Source organism: Anabrus simplex, chromosome 2, assembly GCF_040414725.1.
Source record: "Anabrus simplex isolate iqAnaSimp1 chromosome 2, ASM4041472v1, whole genome shotgun sequence".
Lineage (NCBI taxonomy): Eukaryota > Metazoa > Arthropoda > Insecta > Orthoptera > Tettigoniidae > Anabrus > Anabrus simplex.
Window position 1 is genome coordinate 269,615,894 of NC_090266.1, and position 16,637 is coordinate 269,632,530.

Consider the following 16,637-nt stretch of genomic DNA (forward strand, 5'->3'; position numbering starts at 1 on the left):
CTCCTTTCAAAATAAAGAAACATGTATTTTTGTGTTTTTGGATAATCCCACGAATAGGGGGTGAACAAGAATGAAAAAACGGGGTGAATTTTTAAAAAGATTATATCTGAAAATTATCTCAGATACGTAACATATTACAGATTTGAAAACTGGTATTTGGAATTTCCTGTAAAAGTAAAGAAACATATTTTTTGGGGGAAAATCCACTTAAGAGGAAGTGGATTTTCAAAATTAGCATATCTACAGTATATCTGAATAATGTAAGATGTTACAGACGTGAAAATTAGTATTAGGAATTTCCTTTAAAAATAAAGAAACACGCATGTGTTTTTTTCGGAAAATCGACGTAAGGGGTGTGGATTTGAAACTAAGTAAATAAGGAGTTGAAATATATTTATGAGGATGCTTTATCTTAAAAACTGAAGCTGTTACAGATGTGAAAGTTGGTATCTTCAATTTCCTCTCAAAATAAGCACAATTTTTTTTTTTGTTTTCGGGAAGTCCATTTAAGGCGGAGAGGGGTGGAAAGAAGTGAAGAAGAAGAAGAAGAATTATTTTTATGAGTATATATTTATCTCAAAACTGAAGGTGTTACAGACGTACAGACATGAAAACCGGTATTTGGAATCTCCTTAAAAATAACGAAACATGTACTTTTTGGTTTTCGGATAATCCAGTTAAGGGGCTGAAAAGAATTGGAAAAGCGGGTAAATTATTAAAATGAGTACCGGTATATTTACATTATGTTTCAAAAAATGAACATGTTAGAGACAAGAAACTTGGTATTTTGAGAGTCCTTAAAAATACAGAAACATGCACCTTTTTTTCTTTTCGCAGAAGCCACTTAACGGGGGGTGAAAAGAAGTGAGAAATAGTTTAATTATTTTTTATGAGGATACTTATATCTTAAAAACTGAAGATGTTACAGACGTGAAAAATTGGTATTTGGAACCTCCTTTAAAAATAAAGAAACACGAATTTAATTTTCGGAAAATACACTTAGATGGGGTTGGGAGTGGGGGAAGGACTGATCGAGGGGTTGAATTATTTCTATGGGGATACTTTTATATATCTCAAAAACTGAAGATGTTACAGATGTAGGAATAGGTATTTGGAATCTCCTTTAAACATAAAGAAACATGTATTTATTTTTTCGACTTAAGAGAAGACTGTTTCTCGCATGTACAGTTGTGTCACACGGTCGTATTAGCCCCAAAAGGTAATACCACAAACATGGTTTACAACGAATTTCTGGGGTAAATGAAACTCAATTTTGGGGTGAGATTTTATGCTTTGTGAATTTTGAGATACCGGAATGTCTTAGTATAATGCCGAAGAACGATTACTTTGTTCAAATTACAAAACCCACGCGAGCGAAGCCGCGGGTAATTGCTAGTTAATATACATATAATATTATTCACTCTAACAATGTTGGTTTTTTGCACATTTAAAAGACCTGCATCGTATTTATATCAGTGGGTGAAATGTGTATAACTACGTAGTTTGACTTTATTTACAAAGCAAGTGTGGAAACATGGAATCAGATTTTCAGTCTCATGAAGAATATCCACAGCCTGTTTGTAGCTAACTGACAGGGTCAGGAATAGAATGATTGAAGGATAAAATAGCACTAAAGGAAGTGCTGCCGAATTCGAGGTCTGGCGTGCTTTTCCGGACAAAGATTAATGGAATGATAGCGAATTTGTTGAATAAAGAATGACCGGTGAAAACAGAAAAAAATTGTCTCACCCTACGTTTCCCCCCACATGCACCCCTTATGAAGTGATAGGGGTCAAGAATGAAACATAGCTACTGCCAAGGAAAGGAAATTATGTGCCCTGGCGAGGACTGCCGCATTCCCCTGGCTATAAGAGATTAATAAATAACAAATGAAATTGTTTCAAACAGGGATGCTGATGTAAAGATGAAGAAATCAGAAACAATATTTTGAAAACCCTGATAAGGGGTAAGTAGGCAGTGGACACTGTCACATTCTGAAACACGAAACTTCCCTTTGGAATTCCCAAACAAGACCTCTCGCTAATGATATCCTAGAATGATTAATGACCACGGCGCAAGTTTTACTGATTTTAACACGGCGCAACTTTTACTCGGCGCAAGTTTTACGACACCGATTTGTAAACAATAAGGTTCCGGGACGGGAATGCCGAACCTATAGCTCCGCCCCCAATCCTATCAAATACCTCTGGGATGAACTACATTAGTGTCCAAAAGTTAAGCATAACCACTAAACGAGGCCATACCGCCTGATAGGAATGTCAGACGGATTGCTGAACAAACGGAACCTGAATCACACACCATATGTCACACAACTTGTCCAAAAGCCAGTTTCAGAAAGGTTCTGATAGCTAAGGTGCACCTTTGGCAACAACTAACATAACTTGGCAATGTCTTCCACTAAAAAATATGCTGTTAATAGGGTGTATGATTACCCCTAACGGCCACACATGCTTCGCAGCGACGTGGCATGCTCTCTATCACATGGCCCAAGTGCTATTGTGGCAGTCGATCCCATTCCTCCGAAAGGGCAATGCGAAAGTCTTGGAGGGTCCTTGGTGGAGGCTGAAGGGATGCAATTCGCCTCCCCGATGCATCCCAGACATGTTCTATAGGATTCAGGTTCGCAGACCTCGCTGGCGAGTCCATGCGCTGAATGTCTTCTCCAGCCAGAAATGCATCCACCAGAGCAGAGCGGTGCGGTCGGGAATTATCGTCCATTAAGAGGAAGTCTGGACCAACTGCACCTCTGAAGAGTCGAACATGTGGTTTCAGTACCTCATCCCTGTATCTCCGAGCGTTAACAGTGTTCCTTGGACCACCCATGAAGATGTGCAGGTCCGTACGGCCATTCAACATGATGGTGTCCCACACCATGAGACCACCACCAGACTGGTCCCGTTCCACGATGTTCCTGTGGTTGTATCGGCTATCCAGTTCTCTCTAGATTAATGTGGGACGGGAATCGTTCTGCAAACCTGAAGCGGGATTCATCTGTGAAGAGCACATGCCTCCATTCATTTATGGTCCAGTTTCGATGTTGACGGCTCTACAGTAAACGGACCCGTCTCTGAGCTGGAGTGAGCGGGACGCACGCCGCTGGACGTCGGGCAAACAACCCTGCTGTTCTGAGCCTCCGGTACACAGTTTGCCGGGAAACGGCAACACATGAGACGGCTGCAAGCTCCGTAGACAATTGTCTTGGAGGTGCACTGCGATTTGGTCGGGCGGTTAAGGCCAGATATCGGTCCTGGTATGGTCGACCTGGTACTGGCCTACGACTAACATCTCCTGTGTCTCGAAATCGTCTCCAAAGCCTGGAAATGACACTCTGTGGCACATTCAAGGATACGGCGACTTCGATCTTTGTCAGGCCTGCTTCCAGGCGGCAGGACAGGGTCCAAATGGTGTCGTCGTACCATTATGATGTCACGTTCACCACGAGGCTACACTCTGCACACTATAACAGGGCAAACACGACTGAGGGAATATGGGGCGCAGTCACTGGCTGTGTTTACCTTTGGGTTACGCCGCTAGCCAAAGCAGGGAACACTCCTTTCCTATACAGAGCGAACACGTAAGGTTGGTAGGTGCATATGTCGTGCGATTTGCCGGGCAGACCAACAGCCAAGGTAATGACCACCAGACTTATTTCATACTCTCTCTTGAATTCCCCGCCTCACTCACTCACTCACTCACTCGAGTCCAATGATCTGACTGACTCACTGACTTGACAGCTCGATATTTATACTATTCGATAAACCATCTAGAATGATCGATTTCTGGAAGAGTTCTTACAACACTCTAATGAAACACACTCGAAACATCGATCGACCAGCTAGTCGAATGGGTACTCGAATGTTCTTTCAATATTTAAAAATGTACATAAAAATATCTACAACATTCGTAATGTCTCTACATGTATCTGGATAATAAAACCTTACAGTAAGTTTCCAGAACCCTTCATATACACCAAATATAGTACAATAAGTCTAACATACGAACATTATGAAATTTTCTACCGCTATCGACTCTCTAGATTTTTAGGTTACACAATACGTATTTGAGGTTATACAATTTTATACTACATATTTACAGAGGAACCATATACTAGCCATGTTTAACACTTAATAAAAGATAATTTAGCATTAAATAAACTATAATTAAAATATATTAAACATACTAATTGAAGGTTTTACACCAATTACGATGTCGTACCTACGACAGTATCTGGATGGTTTGCTTTACGTACCACTAACTACTATTACGGATTTCGGAGACGCCGAGGTGCCGGAATTTGCTATTTGCTTTACGTCGCACCGACACAGATAGGTCTTATGGCGACGATGGGACAGGGAAGGGCTAGGAGTGGGAAGGAAGTGGCCGTGGCCTTAATTAAGGTACAGCCCCAGCATTTGCCTGGTGTGAAAATGGGAAACCACGGAAAACCATTTTCAGGGCTGCCGACAGTGGGGTTCGAACCTACTATCTCCCGAATACTGGACACTGGCCGCACTTAAGCGGCTGCAGCTATCGAGCTCGGTGTGCCGGAATTTAGTCCCGCAGGAGAATTATACGTGCCAGGAAATATACCAACATTAGGTTGACGTATTTGAGCACCTTCAAATACCACCAGACTGAGCCAGGATCGAACCTGCCAAGTTGGGGCCGGAGGGGCAGCGCCTCACCCGTCTGAGCCACTCAGCCTGGCATTGGTCAGATACTGCAGATTCCAAATAGGGCATATACAAAAAATAAAAAAAACTTGTGGTGGTCATATTGGTGAAATTGTACTGCACACATTTAAAGAACAGAAAGGATTTGGATTCCAATCCAATCTTGAAAGCGGGCACCTATTCAACTCACTGTAGTCCGAGATAGGCCGTCCCAAAAAGAACATTACTTTCAGGCCATTCAAAATTAAAGACATTCCTTTATGCGATTTCTAATTATAAATTGGTTCATTATATTTTTTTTCCTTTTGTCGTCAGATAGGAAGTACTTGAACACATTATACTTAATTTTATGTTGGATAGAAGTCTACAGTATGAACTTCAACTACAATGTACACACTACGTTTAGGGTTGAATACCAGTATCCGGGAAAAAAAAACCTTCTGAAAACTATATTATTAAAAGCACTAGTACTAATAAAAATGGTAACATGTGTTAAAGATCACTTCAGTTGACGATGGTCTTCGTGTCGAATTTCGCCCTGAGCGACATTATTTAAAGTGCCATTTAGTCTCCTAAGCCAACGGCCGTAGCCGTGTTGAAACACGGATCCCGTGAGATCTCCGAAGTTAAGCAACATTGGGCGTGGTCAGGAGTTGGATGGGTTGCCACGCGCTGTTGGTGGGGGATAAGGGAATGGAGGAGCGGAAAGGAACTGGCCACCCTACCGCAAGTAAACTCCGGCTCAGGAATACCTCTGCGGAGGTTCGGACCTGCCTTCGGGCAGAACAACCCTTACCTTACCTAGTCTTCTAATGCGGTCTTCTCGCATTTAAGTACTCTAAAATACTCACGGTTTCACGGCTGCAACCATCGTCATCCCAAACTGTACTAGGCAGCTAGGCAGCTTTAGAACAATACCAAAAGTAAAATACTGTACGTCCAAAGTAGTTATGTGCTGAAACTCAATTGTACTTACCAGATGTCTCATGAGACGTCGTTTTGGAAGTAGTGACGTTTCCCTGTGGGGTTATATTCGTTGGTCCCGTATACACGCCACCCACTGGATGTGCTGTGTTCTGAAACCGTAAACAAATCACTTCAGCATTTTATATGTGTGTAGTATTTTTTTTTTTTTGTTCCTCTTTCCCAGCGTATTAACACTTACAATATACTTCCACATAATTTTCCCACAAACATGATTTCAAATATTTGAAGTGACTTCAGGAATCCGAAGAAGTCCATTTGATAGGACGAGACATGTATTTTGATTTTAATTGTTATTTTTACAATTTGCTTCACGCGGTACCGGCACAGACAGGCCCTATGGCGACGATGTAACAGGAATGAGCTTGGAATGGGAAACGCAAGGAAAACCGAAAACCATCTTCAGAGCTGCCGGCAATGGGGTTCGAACCCACTACCTCCCGAATACAAGGTGACAGGTACGTAACCCTAACCGCACAGCCACTCGATCGGTACATCAAATTCTGTGTTAAAGAATGTTTTTATTTCAGCTCTAATGTTATAGTTTTTGTCACTGGCCTATAATAAACGACTGGAATTCTTTTTCGCATTCTCACAGTTCAAATTATTGGGCTAAACCATAAAGATCTACAATAACAAATAATTGTCAGTAAAGTCTGCTCCAGGAAAAAATTGACAGAGATATAGAAACTGATTTTGTAACACTGTAAAATCGGACGAAATACTCGTTTCCGAAAACACTATATTTCTTCCGATATCATAATCAGAGTTAAATTCACACAATAGTTGAGAACGTATTAAAATACACGAAAAGTAAGATTTATTTTAAAGAAATGAAAATAGTGTGAGACCCCCCCCCCCCCCAACTAACGACAAATTTTGTGACTCTCTGAATGGTGGGCAGATAAACTATGAATCGCCAGATTCCTTGCGAGAAGGTAAGTTTATCCTCTTGGTGAGTTTCCCTGTCCTGTGAAGAAATACAATAAGCGGACTTGCTAACAGGTGCCTAAGGAGCAAGTCAAATAGATACTTTTAAACACCAACTCCACTTCTTGCTATTTTACACGTAATATAAAAATAACAACAAAGAAAAAATCTTGTTTATGATAACATGATGATTATTTTAGTTTAAAGGAATTCAATTTCATGGTGCCCTCTCCAGAACTGTACTGACAGCTACAGAAAATTTATAAAGGTGATGGAAACCTGTCGGAACTATTATTTGCTCGTCCACTGGAAGCGATTATGCGCAATTACGAGATGAGGCGACTACGTGAGTACTAGAGCGACTGATTGCCCAATGCGAAGAGTATAATGAAACCGCATCTACTGCAAGCGACCTGGAGCGGCCAACTTCACGCGACTACAGCCGACAACAGGCGACAAGCGACAGATTCTCCTAGAATGGGATTTGCCGTTTGTAGTCTCCAGTACACCACGGTTCCTACAAGCACTTAATTATCTCCCGTCGTCATACACAATATTATTATTATTATTATTATTATTATTATTATTATTATTATTATTATTATTATTATTACAGTATCAATCAACATATAGCATGAATGTAAATAGTGAAAAGCTGATCAGTGCAGTTTGTGAAAAACCACCCTTACGGAATATGAAATATAAAAGCTATCATTCCCGATATATACAACGCAAACTATGGGCGAATATTACAGAGAAAGTGGTGTTGCTAATGGTAAATATCTCTATCGCTTAGTCGCCTCTCTTGTAGCGGGGCCGGGAACGAGGTGCGATGAATTTCATTGGCGTGTTTTACGGCTAGATCCCTTCCTGACGCCAACCTCAATTGAGTAAATGAAGATGAAATGATGATGGTGAATGAAACTGGGTAAGGAGGTGGAAGGAATGGACTGTGGCCTATGAATGCGAAATGCCCCGGCATTAGCCTGGAAGTGACAATGGGAAACCAAAGAAAAAAATTCTCAGGACAGCAGAGCTCGGCTACATACCGCAGCGCGTTAACACGCATGGCTACTCCGCTCATAGGATGTTGATAATGGTAACTAGTCCTACTAAATTATTATTTCTAATATCTTTATAATTTCAGTAACAGGGTTTTTTTTTTGCTATTTGCTTTACATCGCACCGACAGAGATAGGTCTTATGGCGACGATGGGAGAGGAAAGGCCTACGAATGGGAAAGAAGCGACCGTGGTCTCACTTAAGGTACAGCCTTGCCTGGTGTGAAAATAGAAAACTACCGAAAACCATCTTCAGGGCTGCCGACAGCGGGGTTCGAACACACTATCTCCCGGATACGAGCTCCTAACCGCACGGCCAACTCGCCCAGTAGTAACATGTTTTAATTGATCCACAACAGCGTCGCTCATCTGCTGAACAACCGAAATCGGGGCCTCCAACAACCAACACAAAGCGAATAAAAAACGAATGATAAAATACTTGATGACGACGACGAAAGTTTATTTGAAATAAAGAGGGCAAAGTTACAATTACTTGTCGAAAGTAAAGCCGTTAAGGACGTCAGCGATCACCAACTTTTGGTAAGCCTCCTCGCGTATATGAAGGAGGTTCCTGGCAATCGAAAACTGGCTGTGAGAAATAAGCTCCAGCAAGTTTTTAAAGAAGGGGATTAATTAACTTCTCTGCACACGCTGTCTCCGTATAACATAGGATCCCCGTCATCCTGAACCATCGGACCAAAATCTGAAACAAACCCACCCAACGACACCCATCATGCGGGATCCGGCTCTAGATATGGACTGACGACAATAGTTTGGTAACTTTTCAGGTGCATCGTAACAAACACAGGGTTAAAGTGATATACACTAGTGTCCAAAGGTTAATCATAAGTTACGAGTAAGCAGGGCAACATGAAATAGACCACCAAGCTCGAGAGCTGCAGTCGCTTAAGTGCGGCCAGTATCCAGTAATCGAGAGATGGTAGGTTACAACCCCACTGTCGGCAGCCCTGAAGATGGTTTTTCGTGGTTTCCCATTTTCACATCAGGCAAATAATGGGGCTGTACCATAATTGAAGCCACGGCCGCTTTCTTCCCATTCCTTGGCCTTTCCTATCCCATCTTCGCCGAAAGACCTATCTGTGTCGGTGCGACGTACAGCAAATAGAAAAAAAGGAAATAGACCGCAAATCGCACGACATATGCACCTACCAAACTTACGTGTTCGCCCTTTATAGCAAAGGAGTGTTCCCAGCTTTGACTACCGGCGTAACCGCAAGGTAAAAGCAGCCAGAGCCTGCGCCCCATATTCCCTCAGTCGTGTTTGCCCTGTTACAGTGTACGGAATGTAGCCTCGTGGTGAACGTGACATCATAATGGCACAACGATGCCATTTGGACCCCGTTTTGCAGAGTAGAATACTCGGCCGCCTGCAAGCAGGTCAGACAAAAACCGAAACCACCGTATCCTTGAATGTGCCACAAAGTGCCATTTCCAGGCTTTGGAGACGATTTTGAGACACAGGAGATGTTAGTCGTAGGCTAGTACCAGGTCGACCATAGCAGGACCGATATCTGGCCTTAACCGCCCAACCAAATCGCAGTGCACCTCCAAGACAATTGTCTACGGAGCTTGCAGCCGTCTCATGAGTTGCCGTTTCCCGGCAAACTGTGTACCGGAGGCTCAGAACAGCAGGGTTGTTTGCCCGACGTCCAGCGGTGTGCGTCCCGCTCACTCCAGCTCAGAGACGGGTCCGTTTACTGTGGAGCCGTCAACATCGAAACTGAACCATAAATGAATGGAGGCATGTGCTCTTCACAGATGAATCCCGCTTCAGTTTGCAGAACGATTCCCGTCGCACATTAATCCAGAGAGAACCGGATAGCCGATACAACCACAGGAACATCGTGGAACGGGACCAGTCTGGTGGTGGTCTCATGGTGTGGGACACCATCATGTTGAATGGCCGTACGGACCTGCACATCTTCATGGGTGGTCCGAGGAACACTGTTAACGCTCGGAGATACAGGGATGAGGTACTGAGACAACATGTTCGAATCTTCAGAGGTGCAGTTGGTCCAGACTTCCTCTTAATGGACGATAATGCCCGACCGCACCGCGCTGCTCTGGTGGATGAATTTCTGGTTGGGGAAGACATTCAGCGGATGGATTGGCCAGCGAGGTCTGCGGATCTGAATCCTATAGTACATGCCTGGGATGCATCGGGGAGGCGAATTGAATTCCGTCAGCCTCCACCAATGACCCTCCAAGACTTTCGCATTGCCCTTTCGGAGGAATGGGATTGACTGCCACACGAGCTCTTGGACCATCTGATAGAGAGCATGCCACGTCGCTGCGAAGCATGTGTGGCCGTTAGGGGTAACCATACACCCTATTAACAGCATATTTTGTTGTGGAAGACATTGCCAAGTTATGTTAGTTGTTGCCAAAGGTGCACCTTAGCTATCAGAACCTTTCTGACACTGTTTTTTGGACAAGTTGTGTGACATATGGTGTGTGATTCAGGTTCCGTTTGTTCAGCAATCCGTCTGACATTCCTATAAGGCGGTATGGCCTCTTTTAGTGATTATCCTTAACTTTTGGACATTAGTGTATGTTGTGGAGTTACAACAAATGTTTCTTGAGCATTATAACACTTATATAAAAAATGAAAATGGTTGATAACATGTAGAGACCGTTGAAATCAGAAAGAAAAGCTTTAAATTTATGTTTAACCCTTACTATGCGAAGTTCTGTGATGGATGTGTACCTCCCTCATTTTTGTGTGAAACACTGGTATCTTTAATTACATATAATTCGAACTTTGAACCTTTCTAAAGAAAGAAATGCTTCTTAAAACCAGTTCATGTCGCTTACTATAGATTCGCTTAATCGTTTCAGAGGCGTTGTTGTCTTTCTGAAGTTTGACATCATGGCTATTCTTGGTCTATTGCGTTCAAAATGTAATTTCTGGACGTTCCTGGACGCATCCGATAATAATCAAAGCTGCGGAGGAGGAATTCCTTCTCTAAATCATCGTACAGACAATGGAATTCCCCCAGTGGCTTCCTTTTAGGTAGTATTGGGTCTATCGAACACCAAGGTTTTCTTTTGCGATTTTCTCTCCGACGCTTCATCAAGTAGGGAATCTCTCCCCCAAAAAAAAGAATCCTTATTATCCTTCTCACAGAATCATTAATGATTTTATTAACTTGACAACGCCTACTACAGAAATCCATATAGACCTGCACGGAGTACAGACGCCAACTGACAGCGCTCGAATTCGCCTGCAGCCCAGTCGTGCATAGTCGTACGAATCAAAGTCGGCTTTAGTCGCCTGATCGCGTAGTCGCTTTCAGTGGACGAGCAGCCTAAATACAAACAAAGAGCGTAGAAATGTACGAATGCGGTAACAATAAGCTAACATTACAACCTCTGTCCTTGCAACTACGTACAATGAATCTACCGATGAGCACATTCATACGTTATTCATCAGTACAGTAAAATAGCGAGTCCTGGCGCAGAGCTAATGGGCAAACATTGCATCTTATAGAGCTAGGGCTTCTGAGGCAAGATGCCCGCTACCTCACCACCCTAATCGGCTGCCCTACCCTACGCCAGACTGTTACGATCAACGCTCCCTATCTCGTAAAAAATGCATTCTTGAGCAAAACGGACAATTTCCGTGCTCCGACAAGTACATCACACTATAGCAGCTACTTAGTACCCGAATACTATGACAAAATAAAAAAGTCAAAAGTCGAAAATAAAAAAGGCAAGTCTTATGGGCTGAACTTCAGAGAGTTACCTCAGGAACTAACAATTTGTAACTTATTACCTGTCAGCTTTATCGGTCTTAGTTTTGAGAACTAACGTAAGGTCTATTAGGCAAGATGGCTGCTATACACTATTCTTATGGGTCTAAATTTAGAGGGACACCTCATGGAATCGAAGCTGACCTACTACTTTACAAAAAGATGGCGACTACGCATTGCTCTTAGGGGACTAGGGAGGTGGCGTAAGGGCTAAATGGAACTAAAGGGCTAAGGGGCACTAATGTGCTAAAGGGTACTAATGGGAAGGGCTCTAACGGCTAAAGGGTACGAAGGCGTAGGACGTGGATTTCGAGGTGAAGATTGAGGCGGATATGGAGGTGGAGATAGAGGCGGAGATGGAGGTGGAGATAGAGGCGGAGGCGGAAGTTGAGATGGGAAGAGGCGGGGGTGAAGGTGTATGTACTCTAGAGTAGCCTACCGTAGTGTTTACATCACTGAGAGAGCTAAATTTTGTGTTTAGAACACACTCGAAACTTTATTCTACTGAGACGGTGAAGTAATCGTAATGGTAACATTTTGAAGGTATATGTTTGTAGGCCAATCAGGACGTTAGAAGTTAGAAACTGCCGTTAACACCAATGCAAGGTTTGTAGCCCTGTCTGAACGAAGTGTACCAAGACTTCTACTACCCTCTGTGAGGGCTCCAACATCAAACGATCAAAGCTTACATACCTTACGAAATGTGGACAAACTCAGCTAAATTAACTATAATGCCAAACGTAAACTGTGGTCGTTCACACATACCAACGAATTTTGCAAGCTCGGATGATGAGTATGCCTCCAAGGTCTACTCTCCTATCGTAAAGGTCACCGCGCAATATAGTTAAGTTTAAAAGACCAAGCATTAACATATAACATGATACTCTACTCATCGGAGCACAACCGACTTCTAAGTTATAAAACACTAGGTAGATAATGATGTGGCCAGGCACATAGCATGTCACAATTTAGTAAGGGAGGGGAATTGTAGTTATTTAAGTGTTAGCAGGTCAGAGGCATTAGAACTGAACATCAGCAGACAAATACATCGATAACGGATGTTTCATATTTCGCAAACCTCATATTCATAACTGTGCACATTAGCGAACAAGAGAATGCTGTCACTCCTTGCTAAAGTTAGACATATGCTGGGTGATATGAAAATGAAACCCGCAATTCAAAGTTATGGAATGCGTTAGTGTGGGAATGTTAGTAGGGATCGCCTACGATAACTCTGGCCTATTGCAAGAGACGATTAAAAGGGGACTTTAAGTGCTAACTTGGGAGGCTTAAGTCGTTGACTACAAGGCTCCTAGCTGAGTCCTGGCATTGTTTATACTTGCGTATAGAACCCCACGCTCTGCATTCGGAAAAACACATAGGTTCGAACCTCATCCATTAAAGTCGACAGCTCTGAAGATATATTTTACACCAGGCACATACTGGAGTTGTACTGATACGCTGCTTACATGCGGAAAGTTAAAAAAAAAAAAAAATTTAAAGAGTAACGTATTTCATGCTTGAATATATCACGGTACAGGTGTTCAGTCGAAAGTTAATTTATAAAATATAGGTGGACTGAGAAGTACACAGCCGATAAAGTTTTAGGGTAGGCTATGCAATAAATTTTAAGTTACAGGTGACTACTTTTGGATGAGTACTTTTGTGGTGGACTCGATCTTGCACCACGGATGAGTGACAATATGTATATTACCAATTACTACCTTTAAAGATCTGATTAATTGTGACGTACCCATAAATCGCCACACTATAGAACACAGTTTCTGTTACTTCAAATTATTAATTTTAATTAAAATATTTCCGTGGTTGCCCATCCAAAATGAACATTACTGCAGTTCGCCCTTGTAAAGTTATTGGACGCCAGTCCAGAGTTGAAGGCTCTAGGACAAAATTTATACAAAGGGCACTAGGAAAGTTTTGCAATGTGAGTGAACGCTTTAGACTTTTTCAAAATAATTTCCACCACGCTCAATACACTTCTCCATACGTCGAAACCAGTCACTGAACCAACTCTGCCAAATTTTCTTTGGTTACATTTTCACACTCTTGATCCCATACTGCCAGAAGCTCCTTGTCGGATGCAAAACGCCGCCCTTTCAGCTTCATCTTCACTTCTGGGAAGAGTGCGAAGTCACATGGGGCAAGATCAGGACTGTATGGAGGGTGATCAAGCACAGTCAACCCAGATCTGGCATGAAAATCCACTGTTACATTAGCACGATGTGCTGGAGCATTGTCGTGATTCAAGAGCCAAGTGTTGAGCCCGGACCTTGGATGGAGCTGCTTGAGAGCCTGGATGACCTGAGGCAGACAAGTCTCACTGTACCACTTCGCAGTAACTGCCCTTTGTGTTTCTAGTACAACCCGATTCAGGATGCCCCGTTTAGTGAAGAATACTGCAATCATCCTTTTCTTCAGTGACCTTGACTTTCGCACAGTCACAGGAGTGCCCTCATCTTCAAACAGCCACACATTGTTCTGGGATTTTGTTGGGACATCGTAATAATAAAGCCAAGTTTCGTCACCTGTAACGGTGCTATTGACGTCACACGAAGTCCCATTTTCAAACTGTTTCAGCATTTCTCGGCACCATTTCACTCGATGTGCCTTTTGTTCCTCTGAAAGTGAATGGGGTACCCAAAGGGAACGAACCTTTCTAACATGGAGATGGTCGTGTAGAATTGAATGAATAGCTGGTGCAGGGATGTGGAAGGTCCCTTCTACCTACCGATATGTCAACTGTCTCTCTTGCTGCAACATTTTCCTCACAGCTTCAATGTTTTCCTCAGTCACTGATTCAGACGGTCGCCCAGAACGAGGATCGTCTTCAACCTCAAAATTTCCCCTCTGGAACTCTTTGTACCAGCGGAAAATTGTTGTCCGATGTGGACAGTCTTTCCCCAGCACAGGAGTCATTTCCTCCAGGCACTGGTCAACAGTTAATCCACGAGCAGAATTGTAGCGTATAATTGCGCGATATTCACCTTTAGACCACACTGACATATTAACTTGCTTTCAATCCCACTGCTTGGTAACAACTGGTGTGAAGGTCGCGCCTTGCTGTCTTCTAGAACGGTTTTCACCCCCGCCCCCCTTTTCATCCCTCAACATAACAGGGGTGTCCAGCCAACCATTTTTTCGTATTGCAAAACTTTCCTAGTGCCCTTTGTATTTAAATGGAGACACAGGATAATACCAGGGGTAAGGTGATAGGACACTAACCATTAAGTACTATCTTGAGGAACAAGGATAATTAATCTAATCTGAATTAATTAAAAAGCAAAGAAAACTACTTATTTAAGTGAAAGTGAAATGCTGGTAATGTACAAAGAACTGACTGATTAATGATTGAAAAGTGACTCATTAACTTTAACTGACTCAGCGAATCCTCCCTGCAATTTAATCAAACGTTCACCGATTGTAGACTCGTTCATTTGGACATCCTTCTGATATGGCCTGGTTCCGTGGTTGTTGTCTACCTTCATGTGGGCTGCTCATCTCGTCATTTTAGTATTGGCCTGCCTGTTGGGTGCGTCAATCAAGAGTTGAAAGACGTCTTCTCTAACACTACAACTCCCTATTACACCAATATCTATAAAGCAGATATCAGTGCTATTGAAACAGACCACCATGGGTACTTTAGAGTGGAGAGAATTCCAAGATCGGTATTTTTCGAAATTAAAATGATGCTTCATTTATATAAATAAAATCGTAACGACCGTGTGTCTGTAAATTGAATATTTTGGCGAAATTTCCGTACAGTTATCTGTTTCAGGTGTAATAATGACCATCTGCATATTTTTTAGCTTTAATGTCTGCTTGTTTGTTTGAGTTCTAATAACTTGAAAACTACTGGATATATTTCTACCAAACTTGACAATTAGAATACACCTGCCTTTGGGTAGGTTTTAGGGCCACTATTATTTCTGAATACCTAAATTTACTGGGGATATATCTGAAACCGAAACCATGATTTTTCACTCCCACAAAATATGCACATCCAAAATTAATGGAAATCTACCATCCTTAATGGAAATCAATTTTTAAAACTTTTGTTCTCATGTGCATCATGTGCATAGGAGAGTTAATTTTGCTAGGGACTTTACGTCGTACCGACAGAGATAGGTCTTATGGCGACGATGGGATAGGAATTGTCTAGGAGTTGGAAGGAAGCGGTCGTGGTCTTAATTAAGGTACAGCCCCAGCATTTTCCTGGTGTGAAAATGGGAAACCACGGAAAACCAACTTCAGGGCTGCCGACAGTGGGATTTGAACCCACGATCTCCCGGTTGCAAGCTCACAGCCGCGCGGGGAGAACTAATAAGGGAGATATCATTAACGGACAGTTTCTCAGCACAAGTCCCAACGGACTTAGCTCAAAAGCGGGTGGGTGTGAAGCGTATTTTTGCTATTTGCTTTCGGTCGCGCCGACACAGATAGGTCTTATGGCGACGATTGGACAGGAAAGGCGTAGGAGTGGGAAGGAAGCGGCCGTGGCCTTAATTAAGGTATAGCCCCAGCATTTGCCTGGTGTGAAAGTGGGAAACCACGGAAATGAAGCGTATTTCTTATGACTTCAAAACTACTGAAGATATTTCAACCAAACTTTATATTTAGCACCCACCTGTCCAAAGGTAGGTTTTAAGGTCCATACCATTTCAAATTCCCGGAATGGACTGGGGGTTCATAGGGAAGCGAAACAGTGATTTTTACTCTTCCACAATATATACAAGACCAACCTTACTGGAAATCGACCAACCTTGATGGAAATCCATTTCTATAACTTCTTTCTCATGTGCATTTTTCGACAGGAGGATTGATAAGGGAGATATAATAATAATAATAATAATAATAATAATAATAATAATAATAATAATAATGTTATTTGTTTTACGTCCCACTAACTAATGATAAGGGAGATATCATGAACGGTCGATTTTGCAGGCTAAGTCCAGCGAACATGGCCCAAAAGGTGTTGTACGTGGAGCTGATTCTTTATCTAGCTACAGTGAGTCAAAATTAAACTCATACACTAGAGGGAAGCTTGTTTATTTGGATTTAACAAAAAAATATAACCATTACTTTAGTTTGGTATTGGTTCTGATTTAACAAATACACATTTCTCTACTAAGGTACTGAGTAAATCAACTCCTATTTCTTATACTTACAAAGAA

General features: G+C 42.3%; 1 protein-coding gene across 2 annotated transcripts in view; it reads right to left on the reverse strand.

The window, feature by feature from the left end:
- LOC136864045 (oxysterol-binding protein-related protein 9) overlaps nt 1–16,637 on the reverse strand; it is an 830,446-nt gene that overhangs the window by 492,967 nt on the left and 320,842 nt on the right. For both annotated transcript variants that reach the window (XM_067140573.2, XM_067140572.2), the window contains exon 6: nt 5,671–5,770. In XM_067140573.2, the coding sequence (XP_066996674.1) occupies nt 5,671–5,770 (100 nt within the window). The remainder of the gene's footprint in view (nt 1–5,670; nt 5,771–16,637) is intronic.